At 37.8% G+C, this 24,283-nt stretch overlaps 1 protein-coding gene across 2 annotated transcripts in view; it reads right to left on the bottom strand.

Moving 5' to 3' along the window:
* Window positions 1–2,831: 2,831 nt before the first annotated feature.
* The window catches only part of Tgs1 (trimethylguanosine synthase 1), a 33,267-nt gene continuing 11,815 nt past the window's right edge, over window positions 2,832–24,283 (bottom strand). For both annotated transcript variants that reach the window (XM_013009425.1, XM_013009426.1), the window contains exons 7-13: window positions 21,769–21,943; window positions 19,805–20,111; window positions 17,299–17,454; window positions 14,722–14,865; window positions 10,769–10,985; window positions 9,998–10,076; window positions 2,832–3,242 (exon numbers count right to left, since the gene is read on the bottom strand). In XM_013009425.1, coding sequence (XP_012864879.1) covers window positions 3,120–3,242; window positions 9,998–10,076; window positions 10,769–10,985; window positions 14,722–14,865; window positions 17,299–17,454; window positions 19,805–20,111; window positions 21,769–21,943 — 1,201 coding nt within the window. In that variant the 3' untranslated portion in view covers window positions 2,832–3,119. The remainder of the gene's footprint in view (window positions 3,243–9,997; window positions 10,077–10,768; window positions 10,986–14,721; window positions 14,866–17,298; window positions 17,455–19,804; window positions 20,112–21,768; window positions 21,944–24,283) is intronic.

Raw genomic sequence — 24,283 nt, 5'->3', positions numbered from 1 at the left:
ATACTAAGACTTTTAATAGTAATATCCAAATTTCCTTTGCAAAACAATTTTATGTTAAAAAACTGATGATATATATTTACAATCCTGCCTCAGTCCCAAATGCTAGGATCACAGACGCATACCACTATACCCAGTTACTTTTTCCCCCTTCAATAACTGCTGTTTAAATATGTTAATACCTTTATGTAATATACAGCTCAGTGGTAGAGCTTCTGCCTAGCATGCATGGAGACCTGGCTTCCATCTCCAGAAATCTCCAAATTGCCTGCCCTCCAAAATAGTTCATATTGACATGACATGGCAAAACTAGAATGGTATCAGACAGGATTTATTTATTGTCCGCCCTGGGGCTTGAACTCAGGGCCTAGGTGCTGTCCTTGAGCTCTTTTGCTCAAGGCTGGTGCTCTACTACTTTGAGTAATAACACCACTTCTGGTTTTTGAGTGATTAATTGGAGAAAAGAGTCTCATGGGGACTTTTCTGCCCAGGCTGGCTTAGAATCACAACCCTCAGATCTCGGCCTCCTGAGTAGCTAAGATTATAGGTGTGAGCCACTGGAACCTGCCCAGATGCCCATTTAAAAATCTGAATAAAGTGCTTTACTCAAGTGGTTCACATGTGTAATTTCAGCCACGTAGGAAGCTGAGATACAGAGGAGGTTCACAGTCTGAGGCCAGCCCAACGGAAATTTGCTAGACTCTATCTCCAAAGTAACCAGCAAATGCTGGGCTGGAGGTGTGGCTCAAAGGATGAGTGCCAGGTGAGCAAGCAAGCTGAGCAAACACAGGCCCTGAGTTCAAGCCACAGTACCAGCAGAAAAACAAAAAAGGTCTATGATTATTTCAGAGTGATCAGTGGGACAGGAATACTTTAGCTTTAGCTAGGCTTCTTATTCTATGCATATAAGGTTAAATGTATTTAGAAAGACGTCAATTTTAGTAATATCCAAATAGGATGTGCTGTGGAAAATGTATGCATGTATACAACTGCTGATGACCAATGCTGGCTTGATTCAAAATATGGACAAATTTGAGACATCCAGTAATGGTACATAATGAAGTATAAGCTGACGTGGCTCAGGGTCTAGTAGAGCACTTGCCTACTGAGCCTGAAGTTAATCCTCAGTAAAACTCCTTTTCTCATTTGGACAGACTGTGATGCTTCAAATTAATAAAAATTTCTTCATCACTACCTCAACTGTTTGTACTGCAGGGAATTGAGTATACATGTAAAATTTCAAGAGATTAATTTAGCATACTCAACAACTTTTTTATTATTTGGTTCTGGAGACTAAATCTGGGGTCTCATGAATGCTAAGTACACACTACCAGTGAGCTATATATACTCAGTTGTTTTTTTTTTTTTGGTCAAGTCATGGGGCCTGAACTCTGAGCCTGGGCACTGTCTTTCAGCTCTTCAGATCAAGGCTAACGCTCTACCACTTGAGCCACAGCGCCACTTCTGGCTTTTTTCTTTTTGCTTATGTGGTGCTGAGGAATCAAACCCAGGGCCTCATGCATGCAAGGCAAGCGCTCTACCACTGAGCCACCTTCCCAGCCCCTCCCTTATTTTTCTTGTGTGATTTTTCCAGTGCTTATGGAAAATTTCTATAATTCATCTCATTTTCCCATGCACTATCATGCAGCTCAAATCATGTTTTGCTTAATGTTCCACTCACATGTTCACATTATTAAGAGATTAAGGTTCCAGAAAAAACCCGACAGCTGCAAAGTTGTGTATCACTCTTTCCTACATGCAAAAATGATGGAACACATTTTTTGGCTGAATAATTAAACCACACATATTACTTTTCCTTTCATTGCAATTTTAATAAAAAGGAATATAAACTGGTATATTACAAAATATATTTCACATTGATTTTTGCAACAGGAATCTTAAAAACATCAAACTCTGTAAGATAAAAGCATGTTTCAACCATACCATCAAAACTATTATGTAGACCCTTCTGCCTCCCTGCAAACTAACTGCTGGAAATGACCAAAGGGGACACCTGCTCAGCAATATGTAAGGATGGCACAGAAGAGTCAGTAATGCAAAAACATGAAAACAGTTTGGGTTCATCAATAGGATATTGGGTCATGATAGTACAAGTGGAAGATGGAACATAAGACAGCAATTTAAAGGAATGAGGTAGAAGACATGTATCTACTGATATGGAAAGGTCCTCATGATACACAAATGTAAAATGCATATGAAAGGGGAAAAGCAGGTTGAATAAAGGGGAAAAATTACACTTGTATTAGGGTATACTGTAATTTTTTTCTTTTCTCCAAAAAATTATAAGTATTGTTAGTTGTGATTATCTTTAGATGAATAAAGTGTAGGGATTTTTGGGGAGACGTTCCTTTTTGAACTGTTTTGCATTATTTACTTTTCTAGCATTAATTTTTAACATTATTACAGGAGTTAAATGGGTGGACAGAATACAACTCATTCATTATTTTCTATTTGTCTACATTAAAACCAAAATACTTATTAGCCAGATGCCTCATGCCAACCCTGCTACTTAGGATATGATCTAGAAGATCATATTTCAAAGCAACTAGGCTTTGAAAAGACCTTAAGATTCCATCTCCAATTAATCAGCAAAAAGTAAGGCTAGAGGTATGGCTCAAATGGTATAGGGCCAGCTAAGGAAGCAAGCTGTGTACAAGTGTGAGGCTCTGAGTAAAAAAAACAAACTAAAAAACTACAACATAAACACCACCACACATACACACAAAAGAACCCAAATAAAAAACTACAGAATTTTTGTAAACATATATATGTACATACACAAAGATGTTAAGACAAAATATAAAAATAAAAATACACATACATTTACATAGATACCCACTGAAATTAAACACAAAGGCACACTTCTTTCTATATCAGATACTTGAATCTTCTGCTGTATAATATATGGTTCATAGTTAATGTTCTCCAAAGATCTCAAAACACTTCACTGATATTCATTACAACTCACTAAGGTCTCCATATGATGTGGTAACATAAGATATGAGTAACAAAGTGTTAATGAGCACAGGTGGACATTCCTCAGTCTCATTTAGATAATATTGATTACCACATGATCTTTTTGTCCTTATATGGCCTCTTATTTAGGCTTCAGAAGCTGGTCTTCGAATCAGGTCACCAAAATAAGCAGTGATTGTCTTCAATTTATTGTTAAGAAAGTTCTGTTCTATTTCTACTTGCCCTCCAGGTCCAGCCAAGGATGCCACCTAAAAAGATTAACAGAGAGAAAGCCACATATACACAAATATTATCTCTAGAACAATTCTTTCATTCACTTTGCCTAATCAAGTATCAGGAAGATTAGCTTTTTAAGTCCTTCAAATAAAAAACCATTTCAAACATCACTTCTCAGGTAGGTATTAATGAAGCAAAAAGGTCTTGCTCTCTGTAATGTCATAAGCTAAAAATCTCTGAGGAAGAGAAAATGGACAAACCCTTCTTCAAGTGTCAGGCTTATTTATTTACATAGACATTTGGAGAAGCCACTTTCCAAAGGCCCATGTCTTGTTCACTCCTCATATCACCCTCTGGATTAGTGAACAATATTTATGGAGTACCTGTTACATAAACTATGATCATAGCAGGGTAAGATAGCTTTGATCCAGCCAGGATTCCTAGTCTCATGAGGAGCCAAGTCTCTATACTTTTTTTTTTCTTTTTCTAGCCAGGCTCTTGTTCTCCTAACATGAACCACATTCTCTACCTGTTGCTCTTTTTTAGTTACTTTAAACCTTTTAAAGCTTATTATTGTGCTAAAATATATATAGCTTATTTTGAGCTGTATTACAACATAATAAGCAACTCTCTTTATCAGAGAGCTAAAGGTTCTTCCAACTCCTTTGTAAAGATAACAACAAAATGATGTCATGCTAATGCTGGACAATAGGTGCAATTAGCTGCTAAAGATTCTTTTGTTTGGATAATATAATATTCTTGAATTCTGGGCCTGGGCACTGTCCCTGAGCTTCTTTTGCTCAAGGCTACCCTACCACTTGAGCAACAACAGTGCCACTTCTTTTTTTTCTCTCAGTATTTTATTGGAGATAAAGAGTTTCACAGACTTTCCTGCTGGGCTGGCTTCCAACCATGATCCCTAGATCTTAGCCTCCAGGATTACAGGGATGAGCCATTTGCACCTGGCTCTTGATTTTTTTTTTTTTTGTTAAGGCTTCAAAACAGCTATATTTCACACCAAGTTCTTACACAGATAAGCCTTGTGTTTTGATGCATCCCCTCACCCCATCTCAGAGATCTATTAGCTAACAGACATGGTAAATTCTAACCCAGGATCATGGCAACGGAGATCAGATTACTAGAGTGGCGACAGGAAAGATTGCTAGAAGGGAGAATATGGTGGAGAACCCTGGGTAGGCAGGGCGGAAGTCATGCAGGGATAGAGAAAGGGGTATCTCAAGTATTAGGTACAAGCAGAGGAAGCCTGTGCACTGTCATTGGTAGAACTGCAGTTAGATATTTTGCAAAAAAATGTATTCAGTCTAGTTTGGTTTCAAGGGTTGAGAGAATTAGAGGTATAATAGAAACCACACATACATCTGGTAGGGTCAGATTTACTGTGCATTACTAATGAGCATGTATTTAAAATTATTTCAACTTCCTGTTAGAAACAAGGTTGAAGATAAAGAAATACGGAAGAACCACGCTATTCTATGATACACTCTTCAAAAAAAATTTGTTCCACCAATGCAGTAATATCATTGACCAACACCAATGCCAAAGGATTTAAACAACAAAACAACCCAAGTTGGCTGTGCTTATTATCATTTTATAAACAGAGTTACATGAAAACAAGTCCGACATCAAATACCTTATAATGATTCAAACACATGGATACTGTTTTTTTGTAAGGAACACTTGAAATGAAAGTAGAAATTTAAAAATAGTCAAGTGGTCTCACAGTAGCAATTATTAGAAATGTGTTTTACATTCTACTTGTTTATCTTTATTTAAGGCTGACATTTTACAAGAAAGGGCAAAATGAGGAATTCTGACCAAGTCATCTAAATCTAACAGTTTCTCAGTTTGTGTGTGTAAATGCATGCACTACTCTTGGGGCTTGAACTTAGGGCTGGAGTGCTGTCCTTGAGCTTCTTTTGCTCAAGGCTAGTGCTCTAAACTTGAGCTACAGCTCCACTTCTAGCTTTTTTAAAAAAATAATAGTTTACTGGAGATACAGAGTCTGACAGTCTTTTTTGCCCAGGCTGGCTCCAGATAGCAATCCTCCTATCTCAGCCTCTGAGTAGCTTAGACCTGAGCCATGGGTACCCGGCTCTCTCTAATGTTTTTCAGTTATCACTTCAGTGCAGTATTAGTATTTTTCCTATTCCTTCTATCTTCCTTAAAGACTGTGAGACCAGAGTGGTGAAGAATTTGGACAAGAGAGTTGAGGATGGAGCAATGAAGGAATACCTGCAGCAGGTCAAATTCAAGGGCAATGAGGACTTTCTACTTCACCACAATATTTTAGATCTGTCATCTTTTGCATAAAAAGGTACAAACTGAAACTGATTCATCAGGAATTTTTCTGAATACATCAGAAATTCCCTTTGCTTTTCTTGTCACCTCATCTTCTAATCACTGCTTCTAATCTCAAGGTGGTAACAGATGAAATCTATTCCTTCTTGGCAACAAATATCCCCTCAGTGGGAGGCAGCAAGGTATTATGGTGGTCATGGCAGAATAGCTAGGCAAATTACTTAACTTCCCTAGCTTACGTGAAAATAAAACTAGTAATAAAATCAATTAACAGATATTCTACAGGTTTTATAATTTATAATAACCCAATGAAATGTACAGAATCCTAAGTATCTATATTACAGAAAATGTTTATTTAATTCATGTATAGTACACATGTATACTTGCAGAGCATTGTTGGTAGGATCAATGCTTTTGGGGTACTCTGGGTTGTAAAGACTATTATTTTCAGGTTCAGTTGTTTTAAAGCCTACAATTCTTGAAAGTATCAGAAACCTAATCCAGTCCTTAGGACTAGTCTTTCACGTTTCTGGTTCCCTAACCAAGATTAAAGTCCTCTATCCATTGGAATGACTTCATAGTACCACATGCATACAGATTTACTATATGAGAATGCTATCAGTAGGCTAGATTCCCATTACAAATATATATATATTTTTTTGGTGTTGGTACTGGGGCTTGAACCTATGGCTTGGCTGTTCTCCCTTAGCTTTTTTTCTTTTTTTTTTGTTGGTTGTGGGGTCTGAAATCTGGGCCTGGGCTCTGTCCCTCAGCAATTCAGCAAGGCTAGAGCTCTACCACTCGAGCCACAGTGCCACTTCCAGCTTGTTCTGCTTACATGATGCTGAGGAATCAAATCCAGGGCCTCATGCATGCGAGGCAAGCACTCTACCACTCAGCCACCTTCCCAGCCCATCCCTTAGCTTTTTTGCTTAAGGCTGGAACTCTACCATTTGAGCCACATCTCCATTCCTGGCTTTTTGGTGGTTAACTGGAGATAAGAGTCTCATGGAGTTTCCTGCCTGGGTTGGCTTTGAACTGTGATCCTCAGATCTCAGCTTCCTGAATAGAGAGGATTACAGTCATGAGCCACCCACCATCCAGTTGAATTTAGAACATTTTGTCATGTAGTTTTAAATTAATTCTAATATTTAGCAATCATTAAAGCCCTATTTTTCCATTTATTAAATAAGCAAATAATAGAATTACTCAGAACTACTATTTTTTTTTTTTTTTGCTGGTCATGAGGCCTGAACTCTGAGCCTGGGATCTGCCCCTCAGCTCTTAAGCTCAAGGCTAGCGCTGTACCACTTGAGCCACAGTGCCACTTCCGGCTTTTTCTGCTTATGTGGTGCTGAGGAATCGAACCCAGGGCCTCATGCATGCAAGACAAGCACTCTACCACTGGGCCACCTTCCCAGCCCCCAGAGCTACTATTTATAAAGAAAACCAACCATAAATTTTTGTTCTTTAACAATGCCAATGAGTTGAAATTGGTTATATTAAAATATTTTCCAAATGAAAGTGTCATCTAATGAATTCTCTCATTTGCAGACAGTTCTATTTATTCAAATGTATGCTACTCTTATTTTTCTCATGGCAAATTTTATAAATTGCACAAAGAAACACCTCATTCCTATCTACTTACCTACACACCAGTGAAATAATCCACTGGGGGCTGGGGATGTAGTTTAATGATACGGTGCTTGCTTAGTATGCAAGAGGCCCTGTGTTCATTTCCCTAAACTGAAAAAAAAATAACAAAAAACAAAAAATCCAGGAAAAAAACCTATGAAATGTGGTGACTGCTATGATTAGGAATGTTTCCCTCACTTGACATAACAGAGTGGAATTTTGCTAATTTTTTTCTTTTTTTATGTTGGGGATTGAATCCAAGGTCATATTAACCACATAATTTACCACTGGGCTACACATTCAGACCCCTATGGAATGGAATTTAAAAAGCCAATGGGATCCTGGAGTTCTGCCTTCTAGAAAGGGATACATTCCTTGATTAATCTCTGTACTTACAGACACAATATAATCATAGGGCGTTTTGTTCAAGCATGATGTTAATTTGTATATATTTTCCCTTTTTTGAGGAAATGAAATACATCGGGTGGGGAGGGGAGGGAAGTTGGTCTAACTGCAGCCAAGGATGTACAGCTGAAGAGGCTATGGCAGGTATAGTATGTTGGATAAGGGCCAGGAATTACCTGATGGAATGCCCCCAGTTTATTTTTTACATCCAGTGTTACTTGTTGTCTGTATTGGTATGAACATGGTTAAGGCATTCATTTGGAATGAATATGTTATTACTTTTTGAGCTGTACCATTCTATGTCTATTTATAAAAATCAAACAAAGGTAAGAGTTAGTGTTCAAAATGGATCAGAACTTGTTTTCATTTTTCTGATGTCTGGCTAAGAGACAATACTCTTCATGTCTAGAGGTTTAGCCCACTACAGATTTCACACAGCAGTGGTGCTTGGTAACTACTACGCAGCTTCTATGGGAAGATGAATCATTCTGCTTAGGTTTACTACTTAAAAGAGGAGGTGATTCTCATTTCAAGCTGGATATCCATGATGGTCAAAGAAAGAAATGAAAGGAAACCTAGAAAATACAGGCATCAAGTAGATAAGATAGTCACTGTGGCTCTCTGAATTAAATCTAACCTAAGACATGTCTTTGAGGTTCAATGGCAATTTTAGAGAGATTTTCACAGTTTCTCACAAAACAAGTTTTAAAATTATTCAGTTCTCAGGTTAAAAGTGAGAGTTTGAATAGCAAGGGATTCATGTCCCAGAATAATGCTTCAAAAGAAAAAGAGAATCAAGAGATCAGAGTAAGGGAACAATTAGAAAAATTTTACCAACTGGGTATTCACCCTTATAATCCTAGCTACTCACAGTAAGCTGAGATTTAGTAGAATATGATTTGAAGCTAGCTGAGGTGAAAAAGCCCAGTTGACTCCATCTGGCAACAACCACCGAAATGAAGGGCTGAAGTGAGTTCAAATGAAGGGTTCAAGTGGTATAGTGCCACCTGAGCAAGCTAAGCTAAGCAAGTGAAGCCAAGTGAGTGTGAGCCTGAGTTCAAATCCTAGTATCACCAAAAGGAACACAACAAAATATGTCACTGGATCCAGAGAACAACTGGCATAATCTTTTACACAGAATAATTTTTGAGACAACCTGTTTTTGTGATGGATCATATTTAGTTTAGGATAATATAAACAGTATATCATACAATTTACCCAGATGGGAAACTAATCGCTCTTTATAGACACCTCTATAGGAGGAAATGCAGCTAGAGTTTTAAGCAGCAGACTCATGAACTTCGGGAACGTAGCCCAAAGTTGTGACATTCTCAGTGTTCCTGAACAGAAAGTCAGTTTCTTGGTACCTCTGGTTTCTCTCAGTCTTTTATTACCGTCTCTTCTCATCAAATATAGATACATTTTCTCTTTTAAGAAGGAAAAAGTTGACTTCCTACTATAATTTGACCTAAATTTAATACCACAAAAAATAACTTGAAGTCTTCCTAGTTTCCTTTTGACTTGTATTATTTTCTAGTATTATTACTCCCTCTACAGGCAGAAAACATGAATGAACTATCAGCTCTAATTTTGGCAGGTTTCCAGAGCCAAAAAGCAGAAATTAAGGAAGTTAACTTTCTTGTTGGGAAAATGTTAATTTAACTAGAAAAAAATTTACTTACTTAAAAATTTACACTGAACAACCACTTTCCAACTATTTATCAAGAGAGAGAGGGAGAGAGAGAGAGACACACACACACATACACACACACACACATACACACAGTGATCAATGGATGGATTGATAAGGATCACAATACAATAGCCCAGTAAAGGACAGTCTCTGATAAGACAGCTATAGAGCAAATAATTACATGAGAAGAGAAAGAAGTATGGAATCAGAAAGCCCAGCCTTATCTAAAACTCTAGATATTAGCTCTGAGTCATGAAGAAGCACAGATATGGAAGATCAACTAGTAAGAAATGCCCCTAAAAAGATGCTGAGAATGTGGTTGAGGGACAAATAGGAGATATAGTTAAAATTGTTCTTGGCCAAATGAAAGGTCTTATCTCTTTAATTCTAGCTAGGCTTCATTCTCCAGGCAGGTATCAGTCAAAGCAGACTGTGGCTAGTTTAGTTTTATAGTATCTAAAACAACACAATCATGTTAAAAGGATGCACTGAAAATACATCCTCATTAAAGTCCAGAGTGCTAGATTTGTGTCCTTGTTTCCTAGAACTGAGGAGAGGAAGGACAGTGTAACAGACATGTATCTATCTGCTGGATACACTTCCAGTAGCTAATTACAGTCCACAACATAGGCAATTCTCAAACTGGCACTCTGGTAAGGAAATTACCTGCATCCTTTTTCTGCCCATTCTTTGTAACAAATCAGTGGCCCATAGAAATTCTGCAGCAAGGCTTACCTGGTCAATATCAGCATTTCTTGGAAGAAAATAAACAATATTATTAGTGATCTTCTGAGAAAGCCTGAAAATTTCAAAGGTAGAGAGCAGTTAAGGAAAAGAGCAGCTGGTCTTTGACCAGAAAAAACATTTATTAATAATAAGCCATATGTATTTTAGTATATATAGAAAAGGCACAAATTTAAATCCTTCAAGGGAGGCTACATGAAAATTAAATACAAGATTCTATAAATCAGTCACTCAAGCCTTTATTTTTGGGTCGGTCATGGGGCTTGAACTCTGGGCCTGGGCCCTGTCCCTCAGCTCTTCAGCTCAAGGCTACTGCTCTATCACTTGAGCCACAGTGCCACTTCTGTTTTTCTGGTGGTTAATTGAATATAAGAGTCTCACGGAGTTTCCTGCCTAGGCTGGCTTTGAGCTTGAATCCTTAGATCTCAGCTTCCTGAGTGGCTAGGATTACAGGAGTGAGTTACCACCAGTGCCTGGCACTCAAGACTCTTAAGAATAGCTTTGAAGAGAATTCCAAACAATATATCCAAGTTCTTATTTTATAATAGTAAGTCAAGTAGTATGTGACTTCACATTTGCTATTCCTTTTAAAGGTCAACCAGAGATTTTTTTTTTTATTATCTGGGTTTTTCCTTCTTTTGCAAATAAACTGAAATATACCAAATATTTTTAGCTAGTATCTCCCTCCTTCACCAGTTTCTCTCACACAAACACACTCTTTTCCACAAGTAATTTGTAAACTCTTAGGACTTCAAAGGATATCCATCAGGAGACATCATTGTCCTAATGTCAAAGGTCTCTGCAGTGGCATAATCTGGTCCTCCCCATGGTGGGCTCAGGAACACAACATCAGCCCTTAAACAAGGTGCCAGGAGCAGGAAATCTCCACAGATGAACTCTATCTTATCTGCTATCCCATAAACTTCAGCATTATTACGAGCAAGATCAATCTTCACAGGGTCGATATCAATGGCAATCACTAAGAATCAGAAAAGAAAAAAATGAGTCAGTTGACACGGATTTTAGTTATATAGGAGAGTGCGTTTGTCCAACAGTATGCTGATATTCTATTAAAAAAAAAAAAACAACACCTGTTTTACACAAACCAGGTGCCGGTGGCTCACTCCTATAAATCCTAGTTATTCAGGAGGCTGAGATCTGAAGGTCATGGTTTGAAGCCAGCTGGGGCAGGAAAAGTCCATTGGACTCTCATCTCATATCTCTTATCCTATAAACTATGCAGAAAAAGCCAGAAGTGGTACTGTGGCTCAAGTGGTAGAGTGCTAACCTTGAGTAAAAAGAATGTTACAGACAGTGCTCAGGCCTTGAGTTCAAGCTCCTCCACCCCTCTTCAAACCCCCAAACAACCTTTTTGTCATAATTAAAAGTCATAATGTTTTTATTTACATTAGACTCACTTGTGGTTAAGAAAGAGCAGGTTTCAGGTGCTTCTCTCAGCCAGAATCCTAAGCTACAGGTGATAGCTGCGTTAAGTGTATACCAAATATCAAATACGTGGTCAGCCCTTGCCATGCTATGAACAGCCAAGAAGCACTTGCAAATGCCTGCTTTCATAAGACAAATTTCCTTAGAATAAGAATGCCCAAGTGAAGACGAATTTGACAACTTCTATAGAAAACCCAAATCAAAGCATTTTTATAAACCTATATAGCCAAGTCAGGAATAAGAGATGAAAAGATATTAGTGACCCTTTAGGTAGAGGAGCCCTGATGGCTTTTATTTTCCTTCACTTAACTTATTGCAATTTCATAGCAACCAACACAAATAAAAGTTAATTTAGCTCATTCACATCTTATAGTTAATTGCACCCATGGGTGAATGTGCAATATGTGTGTTAGGGCAATTTTCTATACATACAAGGACAACAGGGAACCCTGATACAGACAGCATGTTATCACGGAAATGGAATTGTTTTTCGGAAAAATGCTACTTTCGAGATTTATTAACACCTTTGAGAGGTAATTCCTTACATCACTGGAACAACGAATATCCTATTTTCTAAATGTACATGATGTATAACGAATGTAAATACTATTATAGAATTGGCAGCCCAATAATGTTATTGATTACAATGTATTGCAAAAACAGGCTAATTCTAATGAGGTCTTTCCTGTTTTAAATAAATAAATATTCTAACTTATAAGATATACTTTATATATTTGTTATTCTTTAAATTCATTAAAAATACTAAAAATCAAACAAAAATTTTCAGTGTCACATTTAGTTAATCTTGGTTTCATCTATACTGTTTTTATGGGCAAATATTAATTTCAGGCCAACACAACATTAAATACTACCGCATAAATGAAACGATGACAAATCTGTGCTGTTCAATAATGGTAGCCACTAGCAACTTTTACCTTTTGATTAATTAAAATTAATAATACTAAGAAAAATGTGCAGCGTATAGGAGATGGAGGCAGGCAGACTAAGTTCAAGACTAGACAGGAGTACTAAGCAAGCTCCTTTTCTCAACAAATAAACAAACAAAATCCCCTAAAGAACCAAAAAACGGCCCCTCCCCACCACCAAAAACCTTATGTGGCTATTAGTTACCTTGTTAGACCGTACAGACACTGAACATTTCTATTATCATGCAAACTTCTATCAGGAAGTCTCAAGGCTGAACTACTGGAATATATAATATCCCTAATAGCTTTGCAGATTCCCTAATCACCTAGTATATTTATATTTACAGACAAAAACAGTATTCCTTGTACAAAGGGATATTATAAACCACATACCAAATCATATTTTTATATATATACATACAAACACATGCCTGCACTAGAGTTCAAGAATTAAGTATAATTGTAAATGTGTCCATATGGGTGAGTACACACACACAATCTGTAATTATTCTGAATTTTTTGCATATTGTAGTCAGCTCACCCACCTAGTAGAATTTTAGGAAGAACATCTACAAGTAGCATTCAGAGTACCTCAACAATCACTTCTGGCCTGGGAAGCAGGGCACAGGACATCACATCACAGAATAAGCTGAGTCCACTTCTGGTCCTACATGCTGCTGGAGCAGAGGCTAGATTGTGATAGCACAAGGAAGGCCCAGTGTTGGCTAGGTGAGTGAGGTTAAATGAAACTGAGGGGCCATGAAGGAGCTGGACTGTGAAAACACAGAAGAAACATTCTCCCTTTGGCTTGGGACTCAGAGTAGTTATCTTCCTTTACCCAATTATACTAAAACTACAAAAGCCTTGGCAATGGGTCTTTACTTGTTAAAAATAAATCTACAGGGGGCTGGGAAGGTGGCTCAGTGGTAGAATGCTTGCTTTGAATGTATGAGGCCCTGGGTTCGATTCCTCAGCACCACATAAGCAGAAAAAGCCAGAAGTGGCACTGTGACTCAAGTGGTAGAGTGCTCGCCTTGATCTGAAGAGACAGCACCCAGGCCCAGAGTTCAAGCCCCAAGACTGACAAAAAAATAAAAAAAAATAAAAATCTATCTATCTATCTATCTATCTATCTATCTATCTATCTATCTATCTATCTATCTATCTATCTATCTATCTATCCATCCATCTATCTATATCTGTTACTCAGGAGGTTGAGATATGGAGGCTTACAATTTGAAGCCAGCCCAGAGAGAAAAGTCTGTGAGACTCCATCTTCAAAATAAGGAGTAGAAGTAAGGCTGCAAGTATGTCTGCAGTTAAAGCACCAAAGCTGATAAGTGCAAGGTCCTAGGTTAAAACTCTAGTACTAGGAAAGAAAAGTAAAATTAATAAAATAAAAATATACAATAAAAACTGTTTCACATATTTAAAGAAAATTTCCAGACTCATTGGCTTCATCAGGACCAGATATTTACCTTTAATTTTAACATACAATGTTAAAACAAAGATGAATTTTACAATTTTTTAAGAAAAACTGTTTTTCAGACAATTGACCTTATAGGAATGGCTCATAGTTAGTTATTTCTGGGCACATGTGAAAATAGCTTTTATCTAGGCTGTTAAAAGACTGTGAAGTTAGTGAATGATCCTAAAACCAATGGTACAGTAAGATCACTGAATTTTTATCTAAACTCCCCACTGTTTTCCAGAATCACATTACATTTTCCCAGCTAACATTAAGAATGCCACACAAATTGTTATAGGATTCTTCTGAAATCTACTAAAATGGAAATTATCATCAACTAATATGTATATTAAGAAGATATTGGGGAAAAAAGGATCTTCAGGGTATGGCTTTTTTTTTTTAAAGGTACTGGGATCAAACCCAGACCCATGTACTTAAGCTATGCCTGAGCCCTTTTGTTTCTAAGAAAAGAGGGTTGTTAATTTTGCCCAGGCTAGTCTTGAAAATGTAATCCTGCTGCATCTGCTTCCTGAATAGTTTGATTTACCATAGTTAACCATATCACCTGGTTTGTCTTTTGAGAAAGGATCTCACTTTTTTTTTTTGCCCAGGCTTGACTCAAGCAATAATCCTCCTTCCTCTGACTCCTGCACAGTGGAAATATAAGTGTGAACCACCATGCATGGCCTATTCCTTAAAGGTTTCACTGACAGATATAAAGAAAATTTTCTTCCTCGATTCCAAAGTCAAACAACTATGAAGATGATTTAACAAAACTGTCAATTACTGAATCTCTAGAAAGACTAAAGAAAAATGAAAACATTCACTGAATGAACTGCAAATAAAATAGTTCTTTTCCATCACTGACTAATTACCTCTTTTTCCTGTTAGGGCAAACTGAATGGTATTTCCTCCAACTCCACAGAACGCATCTATGATAATGTCACACCTGAAGGACTGACTGACCCGACCAGCGATGTGCTCAGCAATCTTCTCAGGTGTAACTGAAAACCAACCTTCTGCAAATGAAGGGGATTTGTTAAGACATTCAGTTTCAAGCCAAGTAAAAACAAAACAAACATTTAAAAAATTATTACATATTTAAAAAAGGCTTACTTTCTCTTTTCCAAAAAATTGAAGTTAACTACTTTTAAAGGAAAATTCAACAAAGCTTGTTACAAAAAGCAGTACTATTCCTATTTTTGTTTTTTTTGTCCGTTGTGGGGCTTGAACTCTGGGCCTGGGTGTTATATCTCAGCAATTCAGATCAAGGCAAGTGCTCTACCACTTGAGTTACAATGCCACTTCCGGTTTTGAGTGGTTTATTGGAGATAAGAGTCTCACAGAGTTACCTGCCTAGGCTGGCTTTGAACTGTGATCCTCAGATCCCAGCCTCCTGAGGAATATAGGCGTGAGCCACCGATGCTTGGCTATGCCTAATTTTAATTATACAAATTAACATTCCAATTCTTAGCCAGATTCATCTAACTCCCATTTCTCCAGTAACTGTATACAACATCAATATTTCTGTTTGAAGTACTAAGAACCGCTTATAAGTTGGCAGTTCTAACATTAGCTCCCCAAAACACCAGTGAGTTTCCGAAGTAATTCAACTCCTAATGGAAAAACAATGTCCCAGTTTATACTGGACATGTTGGGGGAAATCTGCATGTTTTCAAGGATTGAAAAAGAAAGAGCTAGTAACCTAAGTACGGTGTGAACAGTAGCCCTCGTCACTTTCAGAAATGTGGTCCTGTGTTTATTCTGGAGGGAAGGAGATACACTCTCTTCCCCCAGTAGAAATATGCATTTTTCAGAGGCATTTCTCTGAACAAAACAATATGCCAAATTTCCTGTCCCCCCTCCCCACAAATAAAAATTTAAATGGCTCCTTATTACTGGAATATTAAAAGTATAAACTGCCCCTTTTGGTACCAGTCCTGGGGCTTGAACACAGGGCTTAGGCACTGCCCTTGAGATGTGTTGTTCAAGGCTTCTGTGAATCACAGCTCCATTTCCAGCTTTTTGCTGGTTAATTGGAGGTAAAAGTCTCACCAACTTCCTGTTTGGGCTTGCTGGGAACAGAGATCTCAGCCACCCAAATAGCTAGGATTACAGGTGTGAGTTACTGGTGCCCATATAAACTCCTTACAGACCGTCAAGTTTTTCCTAGTTATAAGGAACTATAATGAAGAAGTAGAGGTGAGGCTCAAGTAGCAGAGCATCAGGCTTGAGTGAAAAATTCTAGCAAAGGCCCTGAATTCAAGCCCTAGTACCAGCACAAACAAACCAGCCTTAAAAAAGAGAACGGTTATAAACTGCCATAAATATTTTGCAAATTATGATAGAAAACTATGAGTTCCAAAAAATCTATTATGGATCAAGACATTCTGCTTCTGATAGTTTAATAAAGATTCGTACTTAAGCTGGATGTCAGTGGCTCACACTTGTAATCCTACCTACTCAGGAGGCTGAGATCTGAGCACTGTGGTTTGAAGCCAGCCTGGGCAGGAAAATCCATGAGACCCTTATCTTTAATAAACTATACAGAAAAAGCTGGAAACTGTGCTGTGGCTCAAGTGGTAGAGTGCTCGCTTTGAGCAAAAGAAGCTCAGGGACAGTGTCCAAGCACTAAGCTCAAGCCCCAGAATTGGAAAAAAAAAAAATTAGAATTTAGGAAACCTTAATATGAAAATGAGCGTCAGTATGCAAATAAATTGCTCATGATCAGAATAGGAAAGGTTAAAAAATTCAAGTTCCCAATGTCAATTAATTAAATTATAATGTTTGGCATTTGTTAAATCTTCAGTGGCCATTCCTTTACATAATTTATTCATTACTTTTGGAAGATACTACAACTACAGATTAAACCTCAATCTAAGGTTTTAAAAATACATAAATACCCAAATTGAAGCCTACTGTACAGAACATCACTGCTATGGCAACTGTCAAAAGTGGGTTGGGGTGTAGGTCATTGGCAAAGCCAAGATCTACCATGTTTAAGGCCCTGGGTTTAATCCCCAATTGGGGTTGGGAATGGGGAGAACTTGACAAACTCTTACAGATTAAAGGAAACTAGAGAAACGTGATAAATAAATGTAATACCTGATCCTATACTGAAAAGAAAAAGATTGTATAAGGAACACAAGTAGGACAATTCATGACATAATTATTATTACTACATTATTATTATTAAACTGTACTTGTTCTTGGAACTGCAGACTAAAGTATTAAAGGGTAGTAGTATGTATGCATTTATCAGAAATACACATACATAACCCCTCTGTATGGTATTTTCACAATAAAAAAAAAGAAATACACATACATATAAACAGAGAATGATAAATATGGTAAGTGTGGAAGTAACAGAATCCAAGTAAGGAGGATATGAAAATTCTGCTATATTACAGCTTTACTGGTTTTAAAATAAACTTAAAAAATACACACATTACCTTTGTCCAGCTTAATGCCATCATCAAAACGGGAGAAAAGCCTGTATCTCTGGGCCCAGTATTTTGCCAGCTCAGGAACAGAAGCTATCTCATGAGGCAGCACATTTACCTTTTTGTTTTTATTTTTTTTCTTCTTCTTTTTCTTCTTCATTTCAGCTAAAATAAAATGCAAAGAACACAGGTGTTCACTATGGAAAAAAAAAAGAACTCAAAGTCTAAAGGGGTAGCTATACTAAATAGTTACAGTTTTGCATTGTTTCAGAACACATGTAAAGACACATCCAGAGCAGCAGGAAGGACATGCCACTGGCTTCACATTATAGCTGTTATTTTTTTTTTTTGTTTGTTTTTGGTCGGTCGTGGGACTTGAACTCTGGGCCTGGGCGCTGTCCCTCAGCTCTTCAGCTCAAGGAGAGCGCTCTACCACTTGAGCTACAGCACCACTTCCGGTTTTCTGGTGGTTTATTGGAGATAGGAGTCTCACGGTCTCTCCTGCCCGGGCTGGCTTTGAACCGCGATCCTCAGATCTCAGCCTCCTGAGTAGCTAGGATTACAGGCGTGAGCCACCAGCGCCCGGCTGTTGTTTTGTTTTTAATCTGAGGCTTTCCAATATTCAATTTTTTTTATACCTATAAAATGAATGAACATATAACATTTTACTAGCATTCTTTGTAGCACTGATGATCTGATTATCCCCAAATGAAATTATAAAATCTTCCAAAATCTGAAACTTTCTGAGCTGACATATCTACCTGCAATCAATATTTGAGTGTATTAAAAACTGTGTATAAAATTGCCTTTAGGTTCTCTGTTCAAGTGCACAAGAACATAAAAGAATTTGTGATAGAAGTTCTCTTTTTCTTAAAGATACTTCTCTTTCTTTCTCTTTGCAAATATTCCAAAATGGAACAATCTAGTTCTAAGCTTTTTTTTGGGGGGGGGAGGGAGAAGGGCCACAAACATTATAGATAGATATAAAAATGATCACATTTTATATACATAATGGAACTATTCTCTCCCACCACAAAGAATGGTATTGTACCATCCATAGGAAATGGAAAGACTTGGAAGAAATTATATTGAGTGAAATAAGTCAGACTCAAAACACAGGTTGCATTGTTTCCCTCATTTGTGGTAACTAAAATATGCCTATAAATCTACAAGAAACATACTGGTGGTATAACAACAACAACAACAACAACAACACTGGGAACATGATAAATTATATAGGTCCCTAGGCATTCACATAGAGTGAGACCAAGGGAGGATATTCTTAAGAGGATCATATAGGTACAATAGCTATGTGTGTTTGACTATACAAAATAATATTTATTTCATGAAATGAACGCCAGGACCAGGAAGAAGAAACAAGAGGCTTTTTTTCCTTCTTCTTTTTGTTTTCATTTCTTTTTGTCTTGTTTATCTGTCTTGGGGAGGGCAGGTGGGGGCAAAGAAATGGTGGGACCAAGGGTCAACAAATGCAGCAGTGGTACTCATTTGACTCTATGTTGAAAATGAACTATACAATGTGTGGTTGAGAATGGGAAGGAAAAACTGGGAAAGTGAGGGAAGGGATGACATTGTTAAAAAAGAAATATACTCAATCTGACTTACATAACCCCTCTGGACATCACCTTAATAATAACAATAAATAAATTTTAAAAATTACATTTTGCTGGTGGAGTGGCTCAAGTGGTAGACCACTTGCTTATCAAGTATGAGCTGAAGCCTCAGTACTGCATAACAAAACAAAACATAAAAACAACAAAATGAACTTGTTAAGCTGGGAGGTGGTGGCTCATGCCTGTAATTCTAGCTACTCAGAAGGCTGAGATTGAGGATCATGGTACAAAGTCAGACTGGGTAAGAAAGTCCATGAGACTCTTTACCTCCAATAAACTATTCAGGAAAAGCCGGAAGTGACACTGTGACTCAAGTGGTATAGCTCTTGCTTCGTGTGAAAGAAGCTCATGTACAGTGCCCAGGCCGTAAGTTCAAGCCCCAGTGGCACACAGAAAAATTCAAATAGTACAAAAGGGTATAAAGTAAGAAATGTGACATTTCCCTATTCTTTAGAGCCAAGTACTATGAAAACTTTATATCAATGTACCATTAGAAAAAAATACGCTACCACAACCAACTACAAAAACAAAAAGAATTATGAAAAAGAAAATCAGAGCTACAGCAAATTTCAAGAGGGATGGACCACCTTAAGCATAACAGTGTCCAGCACAAGCTTGATGGCAGATGTGGTCTTTACATGTAGTATTCTCCTACGCTTTCTCCTTGATTTTATCATGATGGCTTAGCTGACAGTGAAGAGGGCTTGGGGTTGTACGTCATAGCTACCTAGTGCACTCACACCCAAAATGCTTTCTCTCATTTCAAATGAAATACGATGAAGCTGGAAGCACAGATGACACAGAGTGAAACTAAGGAAATACAAATGAAAGACAAAATGTACTCATGGAAACCAACCAGCAAACTAAAGTATATGTAATCTTACTGTCAGTTTCTAGCTGAGAACAGTCTGGTATTTCTTTAGTTATACAATCCTGTTCCTCCAAGACAGCAGCTACAACACTGTCTCCTTCTTTCTTTTCTTCCATTTCCAGTTCCCCAACAAAAGTGTTGACTTGACATTTTCCAGGTTCTGGACTTCCTGTTTTCATTGGATCATCAGCTTTATTAGCAGGTATGTCTTGTTCTGATTCACTGCTTGTGCAGGTATCTTGCACGTGGTCTTGTGAAAATGATGCTTGTGATGTTTCCTCATCTGCTGGTTCATTAACCCATTTCAGGAATTTCTCTACCTGAAATTTGAAGATGCCATTATGAGCATGAATTAATAGCAAACACAATCTCTTTCTACCTTTTCCCTCTTGTGACTTGACTGACAAACTGTCATTAGCTCACACGGATATACTGTTCATCACCCAAGCTTATAAAAGTAATTGAGAGCATCCCATGACCTTATTAAATACTTCTTTAAAAGGAAGAAAATATAAAATGGGCTGGGAAGGTGGCTCAGTGGTAGAATGCTTGCCTTGTATGCATGAGGCCCTGGGTTTGATTCCTCAGCACCACATAAGCAGAAAAGTTGGAAGTGGTGCTGTGGCTCAAGTAGTAGAGCACTAGCCTTGAGCTGAAGGGCTGAGGGACAGCACCCAGGCCGAGAGTTCAGGCCCCATGACTGACAAAAAGAAAAAAAAAGATTATAAATACTTCCCGCCACAAATCTCAGTAGCTTTAATAAATGCTGGCACAAAGAGCTGTGCTATGATTTACTATGACCAATGTCCTTATTTGTTATTCATTTTAGTTTCTCATGTTATTCCTGCCATGGTCAAGTTATAGTATGTTAAATGTCTCCTGGCATCAAAGGTGAACTCTTTTTAAAAGAGAGTGCTTAGTTGTTTTTTTTTAACTAAGTGGTACTACTTTGGAAAGAATGAGTTCTGCCTTTTAATGACGCAGCAGTGCCAGTAAGATTAAGTCCCAATGAAGTAGGTTTGTTTGTTGAAATGGTATCAAGGCCCAGGTCAGGATATATACTTAAATCCTCTGTAGTACGAAAATTCTTCATAGCAAGTCTTTACAACTTTGTCATAAGTCAGTAAATTAACACTTAGAACCTTTCTACTTACTACTGACTCAGAAAAGTCCTACAGGACTAACACTAGTGAGCCTGCTTCAGATACAGCCAGGGCCACTAAAACATTCATTAAATATCACCAACATCCAATCAATCTGAAATATAATAAAAATGAGACCAGCTATAAACTTGTAGCATGCTTTCCAAATATGCTGGGGTTAGGAAAGATACTGAAACCTGAGGGTAAGCTGGAGACTTTGAGATTAGGTTGTACTGTAACCAGCTTCAGGCAATGGCACAAAGCCTGTTTCTTAGAAGGTAAAAGACAGCTCATCAAACCAAGCAATCCTCTATGTTTGCTTCCCAGGTGCTTGAATGGCAGGTATAACAAAGTGGAAAACAGGATATGTGACTTTCTCAAATTACAATGTGAATCACAAAACTGGGTTTATATTTCACACTATAGAGGTAAAGGTAAGCTTGTTATTTCAAAGTATAATCCACTAACTACCTGTGGAGGAGCTCAGAATTAAGGCTGATGGCATATGCTATATCAGAATATGGACTGCATGACTTATGTGAAACAGATCAGAAATTCCCCTTGACCTTGTCTGTTATGGCACAGACAGCACCATTTGACTTATTTATCTTCTTAAACACTACCACATGCTAGCTTTCTATCACACCCTTTCTGTATCATGTCACTTCCTTTCTGTCAGGTCTAGTTTACACACATACAAATTGAGGAAGTAGGCTGGGAAGAATCTTAGGACCCTCCATACAAAAACAGGCTGGCCATTTGAATACAATGATTTTAAGGAGTAAAGTTTACAAAATGCAATTCCTTCTAAGTATAAAACAAAACGTATACATACCTTACTCAGAGTTTTGCTTTTCTTAAAAAATGGTTTTTCTGATTCTTCAGTAAAGAAGATATGTTTGTTTTTCATCTTTATTTGTCTGCGCATGTCCAGGTACTTTGATGTGTGTTTCATATTCTTCTCTAGATACCTGACCCGCCGATGACTGAAGTTAGGAATTTCACCGTATCTGTGAACAGATCAAAAGAATGGACCTAACACTTTAAGTTCTAGGAGAATGCTTCTTTAAAGGAAAAGAGAAAAATGAACAATTTCCACTAGTTTGTTATTAGTATCCCCCACTTCAATTTTATTAAATTATGAAAATGAAGAAATCGCTGGGAGCCAGTGGCTCACGCCTGTAATCCTAGCTATTCAGGAGGAGGCTGAGATCTGAGGACTGGGGTTCAAAGCCAGCCTGGGCAGGAAAGTCCATGAGACTCTTATCTCCAATTAACTACCAGAAAACCAGAAGAGGTGCTGTGGCTCAGGTGGTAGATGGTAGAGTGCTAGCCTTGAGCTGAAGGGCTCAGGGACAATATCTAGGCCCAGAGTTCAAGCATCATGACTGACAAAAAAAGAAAAAAAAGAAAATGAAATCAAGTATAAATTACAGAAGTGTTCTTATAGCTTTTGTTAATTTTCCTTTGTTGATGTAGCTGAGTCTTGCCTCTAATTCTTTTTTTTGTTGGTCATGGGGCCGAACTCTGGGCCTGGGTGCTGTCTCTCAGCTCTACAGCTCAAGACTAGCGCTCTACCACTTGAGCCACAGCGCCACTTTTTTTCTGCTTATGTGGTACTGAGGAATCAAACCCAGGGCCTCATGCGTATAAGGCAAGCACTCTACCACTGAGCCACCTTCCCAGCCCCTCTTGCCTCTAATTCTTGATCCTACTGGCTTAGCCTCCCCATTGTTGGAACTACAGATAGGCAATACTATGCCCAGTATACGGCATTCCTAATGTATGTACAACAGGAATTTGAATACATACGGCACATCACAATAGCAAAAAACTATATTCCTTTGTTAGGGAAAATTATCCCAAAAGCGGGGTGATGACAAAGTTCTTAACACATACTTGAACGTATTCAAATTACACTCCAAGTAGTCATTAAATTCTTAACCTAGAGCAATCTGAGTTTGTAAAACAAACAAACAAAAAAAACGAGATGTGGTGCTGTAGCTCAAGTGGTAGAGTGCTAGCCTTGAGCAAGAAGCTCAGGGACAGTGCCCAGGCCCAGAGTTCAAGCCCCAGGACTGACCAAAAACAAAACACAACCCCCCAAAAACTTCTACTACCAAAATAATTACAGGGTATTTGATGTTAACTATTGGAATTTTTCCAACTCTAAAAAAGATGTATTGCTCAGGAAGTTCTTTATATTAAAAATCAGTCTTATCCTTCTCTCTCTATTTTGTTGGTCGTGGAGCTTGAACTCTGGGCCTGGGTGCTGCTCCTCAGCTTTTTAGCTCAAGGTGAGTGTACTACCACTTGGGCCACAGTGCCACTTCTGGTTTTCTGGTGATTAATTGGAGATAAGAGTCTCATGGACTTTCTTGCCTGGGCTGGCTTTAAACTGTGATCCTCAGATCTCAGCCTCCTGAATAGCTAGGATTACAGGCGTGAGCCACCGGTGCCAGGTTTATCCTTCTCTTTTAAGGTAAATTCCAAGTAACAAAATAGATTTCTACAAATGCATACTATGAAGAACTATACAATAGTTTGTCAAATGCTATCCTAAGTGCATGGCAATAAATACTGCCAAGAATTTTGTGTGTGTGATGGTATGGAGGCTTGAACTGAAGACCTGGACACTGTCCCTGAGGTTAATTGTTTAAGGCTAGTTCTACCACTTGAGCCACAGCTGGCTTCTGGCTTTTTTTTGGTGGTTAATTAGAGATAAACCACCAAAGAGTTTTATGAACTTTCCTGCCTGGGTTGGCTTTGTTCCATGATCCTCAGATTTTAGCTTCCTGAATAGCTAGGATTTATAGGCTCAAACAACTGTACCTGACCATGCCAGAGATTTTAAAATCTTTGGCACTACCTGTATGGTATTTAGCTTTAAACAATTATGCAAATGGGGACTCTCTGGAAGTATCAGGAGTTAACTTCAGAAATTTTTATGGTATAAAACTATCAGCATATCTTTTAAACTAACATGGTATCAATTTTGATGTCAATTTTTGAGAAATTCTTCATGGTCTTTTCTTTCTGACTTCAGAATGTATAGGTATATATTGAAAATTCCTAAAATAGGTAAAATTGGACATGAAGTCTCAATATCTAGAAACATAAAACTAAAAGAATGAATGTAAGGTTACATAAATAGTACTTTATTTAATATGACTTATCTACTTAGTTTAGTCTTCCTTTAATAGAAGAAATTTCCCATTATTCTTGTGCAATCATCTACTTATTCATACTTTCCTTCTTATAACCAAGGTCTGGTCACTTAATCCCAGAGAACACTTAGATTTGTATACTCAAATTTCAGAATGGCTTTATTTGCAATAGCAAAGTGCCTT

This window comes from Dipodomys ordii, unplaced genomic scaffold (assembly GCF_000151885.1).
Source record: "Dipodomys ordii isolate 6190 unplaced genomic scaffold, Dord_2.0 Scaffold9, whole genome shotgun sequence".
NCBI lineage: Eukaryota > Metazoa > Chordata > Mammalia > Rodentia > Heteromyidae > Dipodomys > Dipodomys ordii.
Note: the sequence above shows the minus strand (reverse complement) of the source record. Positions and strands in the feature narration are given on the sequence as shown.